At 37.8% G+C, this 20,994-nt stretch overlaps 1 protein-coding gene across 1 annotated transcript in view; it reads right to left on the bottom strand.

Annotated features, from left to right (window-relative positions):
* LOC150108852 (E3 ubiquitin-protein ligase PDZRN3-like) overlaps positions 1-20,994 on the bottom strand; it is a 152,573-nt gene that overhangs the window by 20,272 nt on the left and 111,307 nt on the right. Inside the window, exon 3 of the mRNA XM_090403760.1 lies at positions 14,577-14,703. Within this exon, the coding sequence (XP_090259886.1) occupies positions 14,577-14,703 (127 nt within the window). The remainder of the gene's footprint in view (positions 1-14,576; positions 14,704-20,994) is intronic.

Consider the following 20,994-nt stretch of genomic DNA (forward strand, 5'->3'; position numbering starts at 1 on the left):
TCATTTTGCATTATTCAAAAATAGATTGTTTAATAACGAAAAGAGCCGCAATTATTCATCCAAAGAGCCGCATGCGGTTCCGGAGCCGCAGGTTGCCGACCCCTGCGCTAGAGCATTCAGATTAAGTGAAATCTGCGCAGGAATTAAAGGCGTTCGGGATGTCACCAGCACAAGAGCTGCTAGTGAATTCTAGTGGTTTCCTGTTTTTTTTTATACTACTCGAAACAATGCTGAAGATATTTTGTGTACATCTTTTTTAAGCTAAAAAAAGCTCGATTAAAAATTGTTAAAAACGATGAAAATGCTACCTCCCAAATTTACGCAGTGATTACATATCTGACACAGAACGGTTTTTTCTTAATAAAGCAATTTTTTAACACAAATTTCTAATATCGAGGTAAAGAATGGCCTATAAGGTTTTTTTCCTTTCTTCATATTGCATAAAAATAATTATCGGTTCTGTATAAATAATAAAGAAATTGTTCTCATGAGCAAAATTCGAAAACATTTACATTACAAGTTCCAGAATACTACAGCCAAAGTAGCATTTTCGAAATAATTGGAAGGGAAAAAAGAAAAAGAAAGAAATTCTAAGTGCAGTAAAGAAGAATACCGAATCTGCCTGGTTCAAGAACAATGGAGTCAAGCGAAGACGAATTTCATTCCAGGTGATCACTTTCATTCGATCCCCAGAAGCCTCGAAGCTGATCCGGCCACCGTCACTCGCAGATTTCTACCTTTGGTACTTCGAGGGGAAGAAACCGTGCATCCTCATCAACTGAGCAAGGTCAATAGAAGCTGTTTGGACACGAAATGACACCAGAGGATGCTCAACAGCACACTCTGGTATCGGTATGAAATCTTGTCGATTCCCGCAACGAACAGTTCATAAAGCGCTTGTTACCCTGCGATGAAACTACTTCAACAGTGAACGGATAGAGTGTGTTAAAGCAGCCTTTCCTCATCGAGAAATCGGTTCGAAACAAGGTCAGCTGCACGTTGTTCGTTCTGAGCTGGTTCCAGAAGTGACGCTGACCTCTATATTCGCAACGACTGGAGCGAGCAAGTTCTCTACGAGAGCTGCCCAGCTCTGGTCAAATGATTCCAGCAAGAGAATTGGCGACCTGCACGCAGCAGTTCGGGTGGGGGAGGGGAGGAGAGCAGGAGCTGCCCAGACCTGTCGCCATTTGATCATCACTTGTTCCGATCGATGGCTCGGCTCACTTCCTACGAAGACGGTGCCTCTCCCATAATGAGGCAGTCGGGACTTGGTTTCTCGAGTTTCAGGTGGGCTATCATTGAGGGACCAAACTGCTTACTAAGAGACGAATAGACCATGGTGGTTTGTTTTTTGTAATAATATTTCTCAGTTGAAATTTTCAGTTCAGATTCTGTACATGAAATGTTGGTTAAATTCACTCTCAATGCATCAGTTGTAATTCAAAAACTGTTTTGATGAAACCATTTTTTCCATGTATGAAACTGCAGCACTAACTGAAATTATAAATTCAATTATTTAAACTAAACAGTGACAGCGAGTTGAGCTGGAAATCACACATTCCAGAGGTCGCTTTTTTCACAATAAAAAATCATGCGAATACAATAGTTTTACAGTGTGATGTTCTAATCTGAATTCTATCCCACTTTACTTCAAAGTGGTTTCAAAATAATGCATTTATTATTATAATAATTGATAATAATTATGCCGTACAACATAACTGTAAACCGAAAATCTTGACCAATATTTTCTATTTGCTTTTCAGTGGATGGGAAATATCTTTTGCAGAATAATGATTTAATATACAGGAATGAATTTTAACTTCACTTACTGCAATTGTTTTAGGGCATCGGTTCCCAACCGGTGGTACGCGTATAACCCCCCCCTCCCCGGGGGGGGTACACGAAAAATAATCAGTAATGGCGGAAAAAGAAGTAAAGTAAACAAAATGCAAAACGTTACTCGATTTTGTGACCTTATGAACTAGCGACGACACCACCATTATCCATATTGGCATTCGAGTCTACGAACGAAAGACTGTCAAATAAGATCACTTTAGTACCACGGGTGGACTAAGAATTAAAACACCAAGGATCCTTGCATTAGAATAAACCAAAGAAAGTTTTCAAACCACTTGGGGCCTCCATTAAGCAGAGCCGCGATCTCGCACTGGATTGGATTCAGACAGAAAATCGTCTAAAGCTTAAAGAAGTTATATTTCAGCTCTTCGGAAGGAAAACAGATGATGGATGCATAACTTCATACTTAAGATAATCATTCTATAAGACGGAGAGAATTCCCATTAAACAGCATTTATATAATATAGTTAACAATTTTTTCCCATTCATATTTTGAAGGGGTTTTCGAGTCGACTTATTTGTATACCGAGAGAGATTACATCAATTTCCTGAGCAACTAAGGCAATGGGGAAACCTTATTAAGTCCCTTAACTACATGTGTTCTTCTGGCCATCCGTTTGCCTCTTTCGGAGGGGAAAAAAACAGAGTTTCTTCGAGGGGGAAAAAAACTTTCCACCCTTGTATGAGACTCATTCACTATGACATTGTTTCAAAATTTTATCTGATGTCACTTGACTAAGAAAATAGATCTTGGACATGCTACGAGCCAACTTGGTGGCAAAATTCATTTTTCTCCACACCGAAAAAGCTGAACGATGTATTACCACGAATAAGCGCTTTATGCAATTTGAGATGCTTGTGTAGTTCTCCGTTAGATGGCATTCTAGCCGAGGTGTTTTTAACCAAGTCGAATCTCCGATATCGACTGAAAAGTAAACAGCGCATCATGTTTAAACAAAAAATACACCAAATTCCCTTTAGTCTTGCATATATTCTCGAATTACCGTGGATCAATCTGTAACAATAGCTACCTGGTTCGTACAGACACGTGAGGATTATTTGTTGGCACTTCAACAACACCTTCTGGCGATTAAATAGCTAACACACCAGGAAGAACTGGACTAATACTCAATAACTCTGGATATCTTTCTGTAGACAAAACAGCGAGCTTTATCAGAATTAAGTCCACCATACATAGTGACTAAGAACCAACTTCAAATTCTTGACACGCAAACTGCCTGTTCACACGTTATGAGGCGATTCCTTGTTTTCTCAAGAGGTTGGCCTGTTGATACCATTGCAGGAAAAGGAAGGGCCATATTGGCAGCACTTAAGCGAACAAACAAAGCTAAAACAACTAAATATCCGAAGAAACATCTACTTTCATGTTTCAGCCAGCTGATTAAACAATGCGACTGCTTGTGCAAGTGCACCCCCCCCCACACACACACACGGCACCTAGCTAGAGAAAGTGAATGTAAGACTTCTTTTATATTATCTTCACACACACACACACACAGAGATTGGAGCATTAACGGCCCAGTTTATAAAATGCCCAAAAGGCTTCTTTGGATGGAGCCTTCGCCATCAGCCTCCATCATATCTTTTCGGTCCGAAAATAAGATGGAAAATAGCGCTCATTTACAGCCGCTAAGTTTTCCATCCCCTTAAATAGCCTCGCTGCCACCACTCTCTTATATTGATATCTCTAGCAGAAGGTTTGTCAATTTACCGCCGGCGTCATTTTCACGGCCCCTTTAAGCTTAAATGTTTCCTGATTCGGAGGCTGTTTAGTGGCACGTGTCCTTCCAGATAGCCTTGCGAGCTCTCAATGGAGAAAAGTAGTTGCCTGCAACCATTTACATTTTTTTTCTTTTACGTTGAGCGTCTGGAAATCACGTTTTAAACAGACCCACCCCCGAGACCGAAGTAACGACACAACACTGCGTGTGGCGTCAACACACCAAAAGGAGAAAACTTCTTTTCCTCCCTCCCCATCCATTAAGCAGCGCGCGCCAGTTTCTCTGTCCTTCCCCCGAGATCTCTGCCTCCTGCTGAAACTGGTCATGCTAATCAGAAACGACGTTTTTCAAAGTCTGAGCAAGCACGATCTCATCCTGGCTTTCCTTTTTCTCTTCCTTCCCTCGTCCAAATGAAATGTGCTTAGAGAATCGGCACGCGGGTTGCTGCTCTTCACTATTAGTACCCCGCATCTCCGCATCCCTTTTTACACGGACAGTCAGGAAAAAAGCCGTCTATAGAACGCAGGCTTCCGAAATTGAGAAAGTGGATTCACCTTGCTGTCTCGTGCATTTGGCCAAAATGGCTTCTAACGAGATTAGCTACAAACTAACTACGACGCGGAGGAAGGCGGAAAGGGATGAAAGACTTCATGCGAAGACAGGAGTGACGGGAATAAGATAGACAGACTGATGGAGCTATAGATTGCAAAACGTAAGGAATTTTCGCTTAAAAATTCAGAGAAATTTCAGAAAGTGAAATCTTTGCTGTGCGATGAATATTGGTGTGCATTCTATCGACAAGACTGATAAATTAAAATAATGCGAGCTGTCCAGAAGTTTCCCATACATCCTTCTCCGCCCATAAAATCGTTCGAAGCACAGCAGTAATATTGCCTTACGTAGTAAGACGTAGTCTCCGTCCTCCCATCAGTATAAATAAACGTATATGTATCCGAGCAAGGAAATAAGCCAATCTCGGATATAGTTTATTTTCTTCAGAGCTTGCTTAAGGCACTTTGCGTAATTGCTGTGGGTTCCCTAAATGTTCTTCCACGACATTTCCCCACTCTGATTTATATAAGACAATCGCTACACTGTCTGTTACAACAATGCACGTAAAATGTATTGGTCTGTAACAAAGCCATAGTTTGTTGTTATGCCCGGATCTTGAATAGCGCACTTTCAACTGCGAAATCAAAAAAAGAATAATCCTTTGATTAATCTAAAAGAAACAACTCATTCAGCATAGAATTCCATGCAATAATGACTTATGAAGAAAGATCGTAAATACTTAACAGAAATGGTGTGAGAATAGATGCAATAACTAGTGAATCCATACGATCTCAGAGAAGCTGCCATTTTGTAGCAGTTCAAATATTCTTTGATTACTTCTTAATCGTTTGGATTAGCTTCGTATTTTGTCGATAGGGATGGCGTTTTTTTGCATTAAGTTTAGTGTTTATGCATTATTTCTTCATGATTTCGAAACTGCATATTTTATGCCTAGCTGCTTACTTTAAACATACTTTCTTATATGGATCGGTTTTTACGAAAAGCCACCCTTGGGTTGAGTGAAGAGCATTTACAGTCTTCCACTATAAGCCGAGTGTTCGAATCCTACTGCGGGCATGGGTGATATCTGTGAATGGCTTGAGGTGGTGTATGATCGGTAAGTGTCAGACTGCCTATTAGTCCACTTATTGATGTCTTGAAGCGGATTGAAAGAGTTTAATTTTTAGTTTCTAGAGCAGGTTTCCGCCGGTCTTTTTTACATTTTCCGTCTTTCTTCTTTCTATTCATCTATCGAGCTATGATTAATCTAAATGCATAACAGTTTTAGCAAATAGCGTGCGAAGCAAAGATTTATTTGCTTTATCAGTCAATCAATCACTAAATGTCTGTTTTCTGTTCGATGGTTTTTATAGAAAGAACCGCCACGAGGAGCGATGAACACCACTGGCATCTGAAGGAATCTTGAACCATCACGAGCTGCCTCGTGGCCTCTGTTGTCACCGCTATTTTTGCACATTCCGAAGACTCAATCAATCACCGCTAAACGCTGATGGTATGGAACGCTTGCCAGTTGAAGTGCTTCGGCCACTTCGTAGAGAAAACAAATGACCAGGATCAGACAGTGCGCTTTGACGAATCATCCTATTTGTTAGCTGAAGCAGTCTGTCCTGTGTCTTAGAGTCGCTCCATCCGTCAGGTGACGTCCGAACTGCGAAACAACTGTCATGCTGGAATGTCATTCCGTGCTTAAGGAACCAAGATTTGTGGACGTGGTAAAAGTATTGTGACTAATGCCGATGTGATTTCCACGACAAACTCGTGTTTTTTTTTTTTTTTTTGCTTTAAAATAACTTTTTCGTTAAATGCTGAAATAACATGTTCAAAAAACCGAATTTAAGAACCAAAGAAAGACTACAATGTACAAAGATAAAATAGGATGGTGGAAAGAGAGTAAGAAAAAAAGGGCAGGGGAAAAGAATAATAACAGGAAGAATGTGCAGCACTTTATACAAGGAGGCTTACCCGAAAAACTGCGCAATTCCAGAGATGGGTTCAGAATTACCATACAACCTACGAATCTAGTACTGCGATTGGGACTCAAGTGCTGCCTTGGTAGAAATTCCCAGACTTATCAAATTTTTCCGGTACAACAACAGATGCCATATTTAATTAGTGCAGCTTATTTATGAGTAGTCCTTCGTTTGGTCTGAATATAATATAATAGGGAGCATCATTTGGAAGGCAGGTGGGGAAAAACGCACACATTCTCCATAACATGAAAAATCGATCCTTGTATAAGGTGGGACGCCAAAGCAATCCAGACCGATGATGCAATTTATGTCTGTCTTTCAAGTCACCCGCTCACGATAAAGCTGGATACAAATTGTACTATGAATGGCTCACAAAAGTCAGCCAAAAATCCCTATTCAGAAACCAGACATGGTGTTGACAGTTTCCAAATGAACAAAAGATCTATTTACAAGCACCCACGCCTTCAAAACTCGAAATGAACAGTGTTTATCTTCTTCCAGAATAATTTTGGTGCGGGTGACCCATCTGAGTATGAAGCTCACTACATGTAAACTACCTAACATTTCCCCTCTAAATAATTGCCGAGGTTCCATTTCGGGATAAAATGCGGTGATAATTTCTGACTTAGTGTTGTCACTTTCTACCGAATTGCCAGGAAATTATTCGCAATCTTAATCATGATTACAAAAGGATTGGTTTCTATAGAAACATTTCATGTTTAAATGATGTCCCACCTACTTGTTCAAGCTACTATTTAAAAGCCGGTAAATTATTCTACTCCAGATAAGCGAGGCTTAGCATTTTTTCCAGTGCACGACTATCTGAATCGATTAGAGTACCGTTTTCATTTCATTTTATTAATCTTTACTTTAATTCTGATTCCCAATTAAACTTTGCAATTGTACTCAGGTAACGCCATTAAATTAGTTATCGCTACTTCCACCAACAAACGTACTTTTATTTTTTCAACATCCTGACTACGTCTTTGTTTGCTAGCTGGCACTGAGTTCACTTTGAACTAATTAGCCGTGTAACTGTATATAACGGAGATCAATATCGCATCGGTAGAACTAGCAATGCTAAGCTCTTTTGAAATTCAGCACACGAATCAAGTAGTGATCAAATAAAAAAAAGGGCCCGGATAATGAATGATTGTAAAATATTCGTTTAATTGCTACCACCTCTAATTGTTGACAAACTTTCGCGGAAAAGAGAGAGAGAAAGGAGTAGAGTCGACAGTGGCAGCTTGTCGACTTCATATGTTTAATCGATCCATCTTGGTCGGTGCATACGAGAATTTGTGAGCTCCATGAATGGCCGGGATGATGCCACCTCATGACAGCTGGCGCAACATCGCTTCACGCTTGGCAGAGTGCAACTAAACATCGAATCAGGTGATGTGACTGATTCAAATTACCAGAAGGTGCATTTCCAGACATCGCTGTTTAAGCAACGCACTGAACTCTCACACCTGACGGTGCAATAATTCAAAGCTCGCTCGCCGCACAGGTGGAGTTAATACCTGCTTTTGACTGGCTGATTTCTGTTCTTTACAATACGGACTTCTGTAACTGCCTATTCTTACAAAACCTTTTCGATGTCGCTTGCGATTTCATTCATACTCAAATGCTTTGAAGAGTCTCGCTGTTTCTTGGAATTATCACTTTGAGTTTTCTTTTACTTGTCAATACTTTTTCTGACAGCGTCTTCATTGAATATATTCTTTTCTTAACGTTAACTAAAGCATTACAAGGCGTTCTTAGACCACTTACGAAGTTTCGATTCCTGCTAGCGAGTTCGAATTATAGCAGTAAATAAGTGAATTTTATCGGTGCCGACAGCAATTAAGTTTCTCCACTGGTTGACTTTTAACGGGATATAAAAGTTGTTTATGGCGACGCGCGTATTGCTATCTATTCCTGCTCGATGTTGAACTGTATGGGTTGCGATTCAAGCCTCCAAGTCTGAGCCTGAATGACAGACGAGAGGCCATCGACATCTATTGACGTGACTTACCGCAGCAATCATGTCTGTGAAATGATCAAAAAATCGTCAAGGTGTGCAGAAGACAACAGCAAACGCAACTCGAATACGACTTGAGCATTGCAGTAGAATTGCTGGTCTTCCCCGAATGTGGATGCCAATTGGGTTTCCAGAAGATTCAGCTGCGAACATTTATGATAACCAGCGGTTATTGCAAATACAGGAATGAGAAGGGTGCGAATACTTCTGACATTATCGCTGGGAACGAGCCAGCCGAAACAAAAATAGGAGACACGCCTGTGAATACCGTCGAAGATTCTCCAACACTAAAGGAGTTCCAGAACGCATCTTCTGATGGCAGAAATTCATGCTCGCTGTTTTCTGGGACGTCAACAGTCAGTGCATTCACAGTTTTTGTGACCAGAGACTTCGGGCACTATAAAAATTAAAGGCAACATGACTTTCCCCCTGTACAAGACGGTTGACACAAACGCATGAAAAATTGAATATAGTTAACGGCTTTGTTTTGTGCTACCCATTTCACATTTAGTTCCATCTTATTTTCCTTTTACTGAAACTGAAAGAATATTTGCAAGAAGATCAATTTATATATTAATGAAGTAGTCTAGGCAACGGAGAAAACGTAGCTCCTCCCACGAGACGCCTGGTCCTTTTATTAAAGCTTCATAGAACTGAATGTGGGCATGTCTCGACATAATCATCTCAAAATGACGGGAAAATATCACTTTTCAACATACTTTCCTACCAATAACTGCTAAGATTTCTGTCCTATATATAGCGCCTCCCCATTCCATCCTACATACTTTCTGTCGCAGTTGCTAACCTGAGCACTGAGATCGAATGAAGATTCGAGATATCGTATGACTCTTTATTACTCTGTAATCGAATGGAGCGTATTAATTCTTGCAGTTCTTTGTGCATAACCGCCTTATATGCAGTTTAATAAACAGAACAACGATTGCGGGTTAAGTTCAAAGTTCATCTAAAGTCCGAGGCAACTTGGCACTGACTTTGATGAATTTTTTTTTAAACAGTTCACTAAATTCTCGACGAACTTCATAACAAGAATTTTATTTATTAATACACGAAAGATTGGTGTTCCAAACAACAGCGATGACGGTGTAGCTGTGCTCGCGTCAAGTTGGGACCTGCAAGGAAACAAATAAGCATCAACTGATATTCAAAATCACCGTCAGCATATTTTTTTAAGTGACTCCCACCCTCAGGAGGTTTGTAAACCTTTACATTAGCACTGTGGGTATGATAATGGTTTTTTATTTATTTTATTTTTTCTAAGTATTTATTTTTTACATAATCCAATTCAGGCTTGCAATGTGCAAAATTTATTTATTTATTAATTACCAAGAAAATAAACACGATTTGCACAAAATAAATCGCAAAAATAAGCGAATCTTAGTGATGTAGAGCACGTAAACCAAAAGTGGTGTTTCGAAGTATTGCATGCCAATGTAATAATATACGACCGACGTCACGCTGACCATTCCCCAAATTTTACAATGTTAATAACAGATTTAGAATTTAAATAAGAATTTTAATTGGTGCTGCGTCTCAATAACAGAATTCCATGGAGAAGGAATTCGTTTTTATTTTTGAATAAAAGAGACACACAACAGGAAGTGAAATGAAGTGGCAAAAGGAAACGAGATAAAGAGATGGGAACCATGAGATAAAAACATGAAGAAATAAAAAAAGCAAGCAATATTGACCGTGAATGTAAAAAAGTTTAATGCAATCTTGCGTGGGAAATGCTCCAAGCTAAATGCATTCATCCGCGTAGAAAAATGTGTGAATCAAAACACTCAAATGGCTCATGCGGATGCACACAGAAATTTTTTTTTTTTTTTTTTTTTTTAAATTCTGGCTCTGAAGTTATCGGGGATTAAGTTACCGCACGTGACCTCGAATGCAGTAAATCTAATTGCATTAAGGTTAGAGATAAGCAAATAATAATAATAAAAAAGCTAATGTCAAGAAATCAGCGGGAAGTTCTATGAGAGAAGTGAAGTAGACGGTTTCTTTATCTTTCCGAAAGAAATTCGCGAGTGCTAATGACTGTTTCAACCGCTTGGGGAAAAAAGAGAAGGGGCTAACCCTTCACAGTGCGACAAAACAAAGTACAGAGTTCAAGGGGGGGGGAGAGAAAAAGCGATGAGAAGTTTATAATTAACGAAAGACAAACACAATGCTCGAAGTTTGACATCACAGTACATTTACGGAATCTCTAATAGTGGAAGTCAATACAAACAAGCTAGAGTTAATAATTGTATGGTTAGACCACTTTTAGAAGGGCGATATTTGATCTATTTCAGAAGAGGGTGTTCGAAAACACCAAGGAAGTTTTGCTTTCAAAGGGAAATTGCAAAATATGATTGCATTATGAAAGACCATTTGGATCGCTGTTCCTTTCCCGTACGTAGGCCCATCAGGAGCACCGTTTAAGGAATGGTGGAAATGCACCCGATTATGCACGTAAGAAATGTTTTAATTCGTACAATACTGAACGATTGAAATTGGACTCAGGCTGGGAGATGAATTTCATTCCCTCCCCCTTACTGGAGGCCTGAAGTGGCTTGAAAAAGTTCAATGTTTGGTCTCTACAGAAGGATTTGTTTCTGGACCACGTATAAAATAAATGAGAAACTACAAAAACATATAATATTGCTAAAAATCCTTAGAGCACCCACGGTACAAATATATTATAGGTTTATAATAATCTTTCGTGGGTGGGAACCACACATAAGCAAAATAATGATTAACTCGAAGAAAAGAGTGTGAAACTGATTCATACTGCTAAGGTTTTTTTTTTTTTTTAATTATTATAAGGATTCAGTTTCTTTGAGTAAAATATTCAAGTAGTCAGGTATTACAAATGCAAAAGGATGTCCACAACAGCATTAAATATTTCAAGCATGGTTTTAAAATTAGTTAAACAAGGCAAAATGTACAATGAAGACAAAAGAAAGTGCTTTTGAATATTTCGTCATTGGTAACGCCTGCTAAGGGGCAAAACCTCCAATTTACCATCTAGGTTTGTGAAACAGCGATCTTCACTGGCCAGGAACACCTGAAATATCTTAAAGTATCGGGTTTCTCTCCAGACATGGTGCTTAGCCAATCCACCTTCTGGAAATTTTGTGGGTGGAAATGCCACCCACAAAATAACAAATTTCATTCAATTCAAGTTCACAGAGAGTGCTATTATTTTGAAAAATTTCGAAACGTTTTCCCGAACAAGATATCAAGTTTAATTAAAATCTGTCCATCCAAAGGGGGCGCTGTTATATGCATCAAACACGAAAAACTGATCTAATAAATGCTTACACAGTTTGTGAAATGTATCCAAAACATTATTAGCGAAATGGCGACTGAATCGCCGAAGAGTTTAAAGATTTTAAATCTTGACAGTTGTATCGATTTGTCAGTAATTAGCGAGACCTGCTGATAAGTTAGTAATAGAAAGATAAGAAATTATCGAAGGCGAGTTCGCAGTTTCGGTGTTGCAAGTTATCGTTTATTCGATTTTTCAATTAAGGACTACTTTGCTAAGAACTTTTCGAGAGTTGAGATATTCAATTAGAGAAAAACGTATGCAGCGAGCTGTCGGTCTAATGCTCTGGAATATTTTCTTGAGCGCTTTCGAGAAACAGAATAATATCTTTATTTCGCTATGTCAAAGACGGCCTCATTCTAAAATCAGCGGAAAGTAAAAAGTTTGGAGAATTTGACTATTTAATTTCGCATCTGTTTATGGAAATAAGATAGAGGATTAATCGCCAATCAACTCGTATCACTTGATTCTCCAAATTAATCAAGAAAAGCAGATTGAAGTATTGAGTCGCAGTCGGAAGCGAAGATTAAATTATAACCAGAAAATCTATCGTGCTTAAATTATAATGAGTGCCGCATGCTTAAAATAGTCGCTATATATATATATATATATATATATATATATATATATATAATTTATATAAAATTAAATTTATATAAAATTATATATATATATATATATATATATAATTTATATAAAATTAAATAACTAAAATGTTTCCAGTATTTATTTCTATTTACAGGATTAATTCCAATGAATTACAGTGGTATCTCGCTAATCCGAACCTTCCAGTAATCCGGACTTCGGTTTAAAAGAAAAAAGTTTTATTTATTACGTATTATTATTTTTATTTAATAATTATTATTTTAACTATTATTATTTATTTTATTATTATTATTACAGTACAGTATTTTTTTCATACTGTCGATTGCACGGTTATAATGGAGGCCTATTTTGATGTATTGTGTGTTCACGTTTGCTTTTTTATACTGTACAGTACGTACTGTATTGTCGGCATGAATCACAAATGTGTATAATTTGGTTAAAAACATAAATCCAGATGTTGAAATTTCACAAACAGATGTTACAGAATGGATTACAGGTAGAACGGAAAGCGAGTTCGAAATGAAATCAGATGCTGAAAATATAAATATGACGATACAAAATGAATTAGATGACGATCTCGAAGGAAAAAAATTAAAACATGAAGAGGCAGCGGACAGTTTTAATATGCGTATAGAATGGGCTAAGCAGAATGATACGCCATTCCATAAAATTTTATTGCTAATACAGCTCCCAGAAGAAGCTTTTTCGAATGCTTCTTCTGGGAGCTTTTTCCAAGAAGAAAAAGAAAATCGGTGACTTTTTTACAAAGAAATAAAAAACGCTTTTTTGTTATTTTGTGAAACTTTTTTTGTGTTGTGTGCAATAAAGTGATATTTTTTACACAAATTAAGTTACGCATTGAACTGTGCAATTTTATTAAATCAGAATCCCCTACAATACAGGTACACACAAATTAAGTTTTTTTATTAAAATAAACTTGTGTCCTGTATTATTTTTTGTTTTACATTAGTAGCTTTTTTCTATCAGTTAATTTATTTACAGAATTAAATTGATGTACCATTAGAATCTGATTATTATTAGTTCGGATTAGCGAGATACCACTATATATCTGTTGACGGATTGTTTCTTCAACTGTGGCTCGTGCACTCCACGAGGTTTCTCGAACGTGCAGAGAACCAGCGAGTTATGAAACAACCGTACTGCAGACATTTCACATTAACTTTAATTTCAGTCCGCGCGGTTAGCCTAGTGGTTATGCGCTTCGCACCCATATGCAATCTTTCATGTGTGGGATTCACATAGGATGGAACTGCTGATTCAACATGCATCAGAAGGTGCAATGTGAAGGGGAAAGGTGTGTCCTGAGTTCGATTCTCGTCGCCGACGTGAGGAGCTTAAGGATCTTTCTTAGACATAGCCACGTTAGCCGGTCTTGGGCGTGAACAGCAGGGTTTTTCTCCCCAGTTTATCTGGGGGTGTTTCCTCCCGCAAGCAAGCAAACCGGCCCCGTTAACACATGCAGCTACAGCCATAGAATATACCGGGAGACATAGGGCTAGTTACTTTGTCCTCGGGACGTGTACGACTTAAGATAGTCTGTAACAGGCCAGTAGGCCTAACACGTAGAAGAGAGAAGAACTTTTATTTCAAAACTCTGAGACGAATGGTGTGAACACTACAATCTGGGCGAGCCTGGCTGATTAATGTTTGATGAATAACTTTAGATTTTCAATGAATTTCATGAGGTTGCCGGCTTGTTTAATGCTCAATCCACGCCACGTAGTGATATGCTATAACTTTGTAATATTCATGTGTGGGATTCACATCGAATGGAACTGCTGATTCAACATGCATCAGAAGGTGCCATGTGGAGGGAAAATCTAACAGTGTAATATGCGTTAAATTATAACTTCATTGTCATTAATGTTTTCCCTACTCATGTTCCTTCGACTGAACACATTCGAACTTTAATGCAAGTGTTTGATGCCGTAGCAACCCGATATGCGGCAATGCTTAATGCAGTTAATTTCAATTTTGATGGTTATTTCATATCGAATAGTAATTTTAGTTTTTACATAATTTTCATTCACTCTGTTATTGCGTTGTGTATAAACGGTAGGCGCTTAAGCATTCTATAGAATTTCACATAACGGAATGCCACTTATTGATAGCAACTGCGCAGAACTAGCATTTTTTTAAAACTTTTTACTGATAATGTCCTTCATATAAAATGCTTCAAGAACAAAACTTGCTCGGGTACTAAACATTACTTACTAAAGATATTAGGCACTGGTAAACAATTCCAAATTTGTCGAAATGCAATTTATCAGGGGCGATCTTAAGAAACGGAACTGAGTAGTTTTAGAGACAGGTCTCAATTCACGGACCTTTAGGGCCGGACTTGTCTTCTGGGCTGAAATATGGTTGTATGGTCTCGTTTTTAACGCGCGCGCACACATATAAACGCTTCATCACTAAATATAATTAGAGACGAAAGTGATTACGACAAATACCTCGTACTCCACCTCGCAACCTACTTCCTCCTCTTCTTGATCTTGGTCTTCCATTAGCGTTTCATAGTGATGGTCCATAACATCATCATCCAGCAGTGACATCTGGTGGGAGGCGGACTGCACAAGGCTGAATATAAATGAAATAAACCATATGAATATTTAACATCACACAGCGATAAAACTACAAATCTTAGCTTACCATCTCCAATCATCTGTTCTAGAAAATCGTTAAGAATTTAAAATTTCTGAAGTAAATATCTAGTTTCTGTGTAGGATTTACTGATTCAGGAAGGCTAAAGTAATATTTACGTACGTTCCCGATATCATATAAAATAAATGCAACTAAATTAGTAAATCATCACTTGAATACAAAATTCTCCCCTAAATATTCTGAATCCTTGAAACTCGATCTACTCACGACTCCTCTATATCAGCAATGCTGGTGCTCAACCTAAAGTGCGAGTACCACGCGAGACAATCAACTACCTTTTACTTAACTCGTGAAGAATGAAGTGGTCCTCTTTCGGTAAGGTTCTGGTGGACGTCAGCTAGACATCCAGGAAGAGTAAGTTGCCGAGAAAAGTAAAAGAAATGCGATTCATTATGAATATGTTTTTATGTGAAACGCCCGTGAAAAAGATGATACTCAGTGTGTTTTTGTCTTGTGGGAACGCTGAAGTTTATACTGCGAAAATATATTACGAAATCAACTTTGATTTAAAATCGATTTATATAAATAACGTTAAAATTATCAGATTCCTGAAATTGTCACAACCATAATTTATGCAATCGTTAGTTGGATTATAGATACAACTCTCCGGGAACGAATCTAGTTAAATGTTGAACATGCACTAGAATTGTATTTCTCCCAAAATGACAGTCGGTTTTCGTACTACAACAACAACCGAGTACGTTTGGATGTACCTCAACGGATGTTCTCATTATTCCCTGAGGTACTCCATTCGATGCTGTCCAGTCCACCATCTGCGAGCTCAGCACCATGCAAATCAAAACGCGAGCGTTGTTTGGCTTTTAAGTACTAGTTAAACCATGAAAGTCGAATTTATGCAGTAAAGGATGCAAATCTGTGGCGTACACCGCCACGGTTTGTTCTGAAAACTTAATGAGAAAATCCACCGACAACAGGAACGAGGCGCATAAACATTTGCAGCAGTGTTCTATTCGTTTCGATCAGTTTGTGTTCTGCCTACCTGCTTTTTTTTTCCCTCACTGCCCTCTAAATTTGTTAAGATATATGCAGCGACCAGCCATTACTCGATTAGAATTCAACTCGACTTTAGGAACAACCTACACTTGTATGGCAAGTATTTAAATATAATTGTTCTTGCTTCTTATCAAAACAAACAGTACTAGCTCGCAAAAGATCTGTGTAAATATGCGGAGCATTCTAATATACAGAAAAATCCTGTTTTTTTCTAAGAAAATCTTTTGTTTACTTTGTGTTTAATATTTCCCTTATCTCCGCCTTCCCGTATGTCATAGTTACATTTTCCTCTCCTCCGAAGTGTAACGATACTGAATGATGATTCCAAATTTAATGTAATAAAATGGCAATTCAATAAATTCAAAATTTTTAGAAAGTTAAAATATTACTTTAAGATTATTGTTATTAATGGCCATGTTTTCTAATATCTATGAGATGACTTAAATACAAATCGTTATTTCAGACAAACCTCTGAATGATAGTTGGGCACTTGAGTTGTCTTTATATGTTCCAGATTTCAAATAATAATGGAACAACCGCAGATGTTTCACTGGTATCTCTCAGAAAAAAATATTCTCCAAAAAAAAAAAAAAAGTTAATAGCTTTTTTTTTTCCTTAATAACAGCTATGTTTAATTGCAGCTTTGGGTTTTTTGGCTGTTTTAAATTAAACACAAGCGTTATTATGCAGCTAACCACTTACTTGATATCAAAATATACCAGACAACATCTCCACTTATTAACCAAGTGCCTGAAGGTTCTAATCTCAATGTGGTTTGGATTTTTGTGAAAGTCGTTAGATAGTGAAAGATTTTTTCCAGGATGTGACGAAAATCGACTACCACCATATTCAGTGGAGGCCTGAAGTGCCTTGAAAAGAATTATGGTTGGTCTCCAGAGCAGGTTATCCGAATTATTTAGCTCATCCATGGTACTAATATGATGACAGCGTACCAACCTTTTTTGTAAGAGGATTTAAAAAAATATCTGAAGCGATGCTTCCGGAAAAAGACGTCTGCACTGCAGCCTTCAATACTAAACAAGTGAGTCGTACTTCAGTTTAGGCGACACCGCTCCAATGAAACCCCGTTCGCTTTTTCAACTTAGGTAAGTTTACTTTTCACCATTGCTGAAAATTATTTTAACTAATCTAATAAGCAGCAGTGTGCGAACAGAGCACATGGGATTTCATTTCGAAAACAGATGCCGAACATGGGGGGGAGGAGATCCCAAGTCCAGCAACGATTCGTCACAGCAGAGCGGAAGTGATATCGAAGTCTCGATATTGACATTCGCCCGTGGCATCGAGAGGAGAGAAGAAAGTGGGGTCACAGTCCCGAGAACTCTCACAAAAATGGCTGTTGACAGCATATTCCCCATGCGTATGGATGAGCATCGAATTATTAATACCACTGAAATGCGCCCATGAAATAAAAATGTTAGAATTATTATTTGTCCAAGAAGTTACCATAATCCCAGTTCTTGTGAAGCTTGAATCGAATTCAGGAATAACCGAAACTGGTAACAGTAAAACAGGCTTTCAGAATAAGTTGCCAACAGAGCATTCAAATATTTCTATTAATTAGAAATAATAAAAAAATCCGATAATCTTTTAGAAAAAGATTATTGGAATTTCTCTATGAACTCAAGGGATGAGAAGTGTCTACTTTTTGAGGAAGAGAGAAATACAAACATGTTTAAAATATTCGTAGATATATTTGAGTACGCATGTGGTCATAATGTTTTCTGTTAAATTCAGCCAACAGCAGAAATACATCGCAGCCACCATCTGGTCTTCTGCCTAAAAGCAGTGCCTTTTTGGCTTCCTTGTTTTTCGAAAAAGTTAGAATTGATCGAATCATTAAGTTTCGTACATCTTTTTAAAGTGTTTTTCATTCTAAGAAAGAGTTGATTGCATTTCTCATTGTAAGTTCTATATAGAAACACGCTAGCAGGAGATCAGTTATTTGGTGTCTGCAGCTGTACTAACTTAAAATTTCAGCGACACATAATGTTACGAATTATGCGCGATTGTCTTCGAGTGTAGCAAAAGTCCTGTTTGGGCACGATGTCTGAAATTGACTTTATCCTATAAGTCTTTGAACTCATCTGATAAAAGCCACTCAATAATTCTCTATTTCTTAAGACATTTTGTTCTTCTCTTTTATTCTTAAATTCATCCTTTACCACTTCAACTTTTACCTTCTCTAAGAAGTTCTATATGCCTTTAAAATTCATCTTCTATAATTTAAACCCATATTTACTCAATGACTCGTTTTATGTTGCATTTTATTTCAGCGAGAGATTTCATCCACCTACTCTTGTTCTCCTGTGTCTGAGTCGCACCAGCCCCTGTTTTAAAACGCCCATGCTCTGAAGACATGTTTTACAAGGTCAGCGCCATTTTTTTCTAACAAAGTGTTCGATTTGTTTTAAATCTTTAACATTATCTATAAAGAGCCACCCCAATTAAAATAAACTGCGTTTCCTCTCCGACACTAATTGCGTTATTATCCTCATTTTAATCACCCCCAACAGAGCAGAGGTTGCGAAGTTCGTAGCAAATAAATGCCAACGTGTAGGCTTGAGGTTAAGAGCAAAGTAACTGTTGATATTCCTCTTAAAGAGCTGAAGTCTTGGGAGAATACTTCATGGAAGGCTGATCTACAGCAGTAAGGTTAATGGAATGAAAGATAAACGGGAGTATCTAGTCAGGTAAATCATCAATTCGACTGTAAAATGATGTTGGACAGCTGTTGCTCATATTCTTGTAAGTTTAGCAGAAATGGGGTATAATGGATGATAGTTCTTCTGAACGTCACCCATGGAAATATCTGTAGAAAACTGTCCGAGAGAGTAGCTGAAGAGTGTAAGTGTGCGTGAGAGAAAGACAGAGAAAGTAATCTACTAAACTGCTTTCGCTCTCTTATGAACAGCATGCAGAACCTTAGAGAGGGCTTAGGTGCAACAGGCAAAATTTGAGAGCCGTATCCCAAGATTGGATGGATTTGTAGCTTTAAGTAGACAGATGAAAATATAAAGTCTTAAGCGAAAGATAATTCTTTATATTCTGGAAGTTGAGGATGGCGTACAAGATTTTGCTGGGAAAGGTTGAGAGTCAGTACGAGAAGAAAGACTGAGCGACTGCTAAGGTGAGCATTGTCAAAATTAAGGGGGTGGAAGGAATAAGGTCGTTTTGCGAGAGAGAAAACACACGTTTGGGACCATTTAAGGTTGTTATTGGCGCATTACAGAATGATGCACGAGTGATCATTACAGAGTGATCATCGATACTGGCACTTTTATTGTAGCCCAAGATATTTGAATGATGCACGGTTTGTCATATGAGTAAGGTGAGTGTGGAGTGGTATCATCAGGGAAACCGTGAATAGGTTTAAGATGAGTGAGAGCAATTCTTTCGTGTATATGAGGAAGAAGACGAGTGAAATAACAGAGCCGTGAGGAACAACAGCATTAATAGCAAAATCGGAGAGAGAGAGAGAGAGTTCCAGTGAGAGAAAATTGGAAATCCAGTTACAAAGAGAGGAAAGCAGAATGTAAGATGGAAATTTGCTGAGAAATTCTTGTTACCAAACCCATCAAATACCTTGGAATTGCGTAACAGAACAAGTTATTCCAAACTGTTTCCATTGCACTTGTACAAGGGTGGGACTTGTACGAGGGCAAATGAGTGATGGTTAGATCAGATCTGCTAAGGATATTGATTGGCGAAATCCATATTGGTAATCGCTCATTAGTTAACTATTGACGAAATTCTCCATTAGTTGAGACAACACAGAAGTGAGAGAAAAAGGGATAGTTCATGAGCACATCTCCTTGAGCACAATTAGTATGATTCCAACAGGACAGAAGTTTTTTTTTTTATCCAGAGGTTTTTCAAGATTCTTCGGATGCCTTTCTGGTGGAAGATCACAAGAGACATGAGATGCAGTGCTTCAGGTAAAATTGTAACGTTGCTGGTGATTTCTTTAAATTGTCTTCTAATTTGATTCACTATAACAGTAAGAAAATAGAACATCAAGAACTCATCCCCGCGAAGAGATTGATTACAGATGTTACATTTTCATTTTTTTTCTTTAATTGCTTGATGGCAAGTTATTTTATTTTTTACTGGTACTCTCTTCAAATCAATTCATCGAACCATTTTATAAAGCGGGGATTAAACTGATACGTGGAAACGTTTTCTTCGACGAACTTGCATATCTCTACATAAGTCCAAGATTTCTATTTTAGATATATCGTCGCTTTTCTTTAATATGCATATTTTCAAGCTTTTTTTTATTTTATGGCATTTAAGGTGATATCATCATTAATGCAGTGCTATCACACTCTTCGATCCACCAACTTTAGTGAGTAGATTAATAACAACCCTTTTGCCTCAAACGATGAGCGCCTCCAGTGCTAAATCTTTTCACTACATTAACCTTTTATATTGTGTATTCTTGAAAGTTAGACGCTTTTCTATCTTATCAAAAAGCCGTCGTCATTTTTCCGTATCCATTTAGTTCTTTAGCGCTCTTTTCGAAGACTGTTCATCGCCCGGTGCAGATCATTACTTTGCTTCTTGGAGGCCTGGAGCAGCTTAAAAAGTTTAGCGTTTCCGAATATTTAACCTTTAACTCATCCGTGGCTCTGATGTTTGCAAGAGACTTAAAAAAATATTATATATATATATATATATATATATATATATATATATACCGTATATACATGCAGTTTATCTCTTTGTAACAGAATGTGCCAATTGTCTGTCCGTCCTTTGAACCCTAATCGTCTCGAGAAATTACGTAATTGAATTTTTTTGCGTTAAAATCTCCCGCGAATAAATATACACTATAGTATATTGTACATTTATTTCAGCCATCCATAAAATTCTATTTGCTGCTGTCACATAAATACGCAATTCTTTCTGTACTAATCTTTTAAAACAGCATTAGTAATGAATATGTTCACAACAAAGCCAAATCTCTAGTCTGTAGTATTTGTGGCATCATTCTTCTAGCGTTAATATGAATTTATAACACTATAAATGTCCAATTTTGATTCCGTTCGTGTGGCTTCTTTCAACTGCTTTAACTTTGTTAGAACCGCACATTTTTATGCAGCAGTCATCAGAAGCGTTTTCTTTACTTTTTTTCATTGTTTATTGACGCATGCATTAAATTCATTTATC

Source organism: Typopeltis vanoorti, chromosome 2, assembly GCF_054136105.1.
Source record: "Typopeltis vanoorti isolate ZY-2024b chromosome 2, IOZ_Tvanoo_1.0, whole genome shotgun sequence".
In the NCBI taxonomy this organism is placed as follows: domain Eukaryota; kingdom Metazoa; phylum Arthropoda; class Arachnida; order Uropygi; family Thelyphonidae; genus Typopeltis; species Typopeltis vanoorti.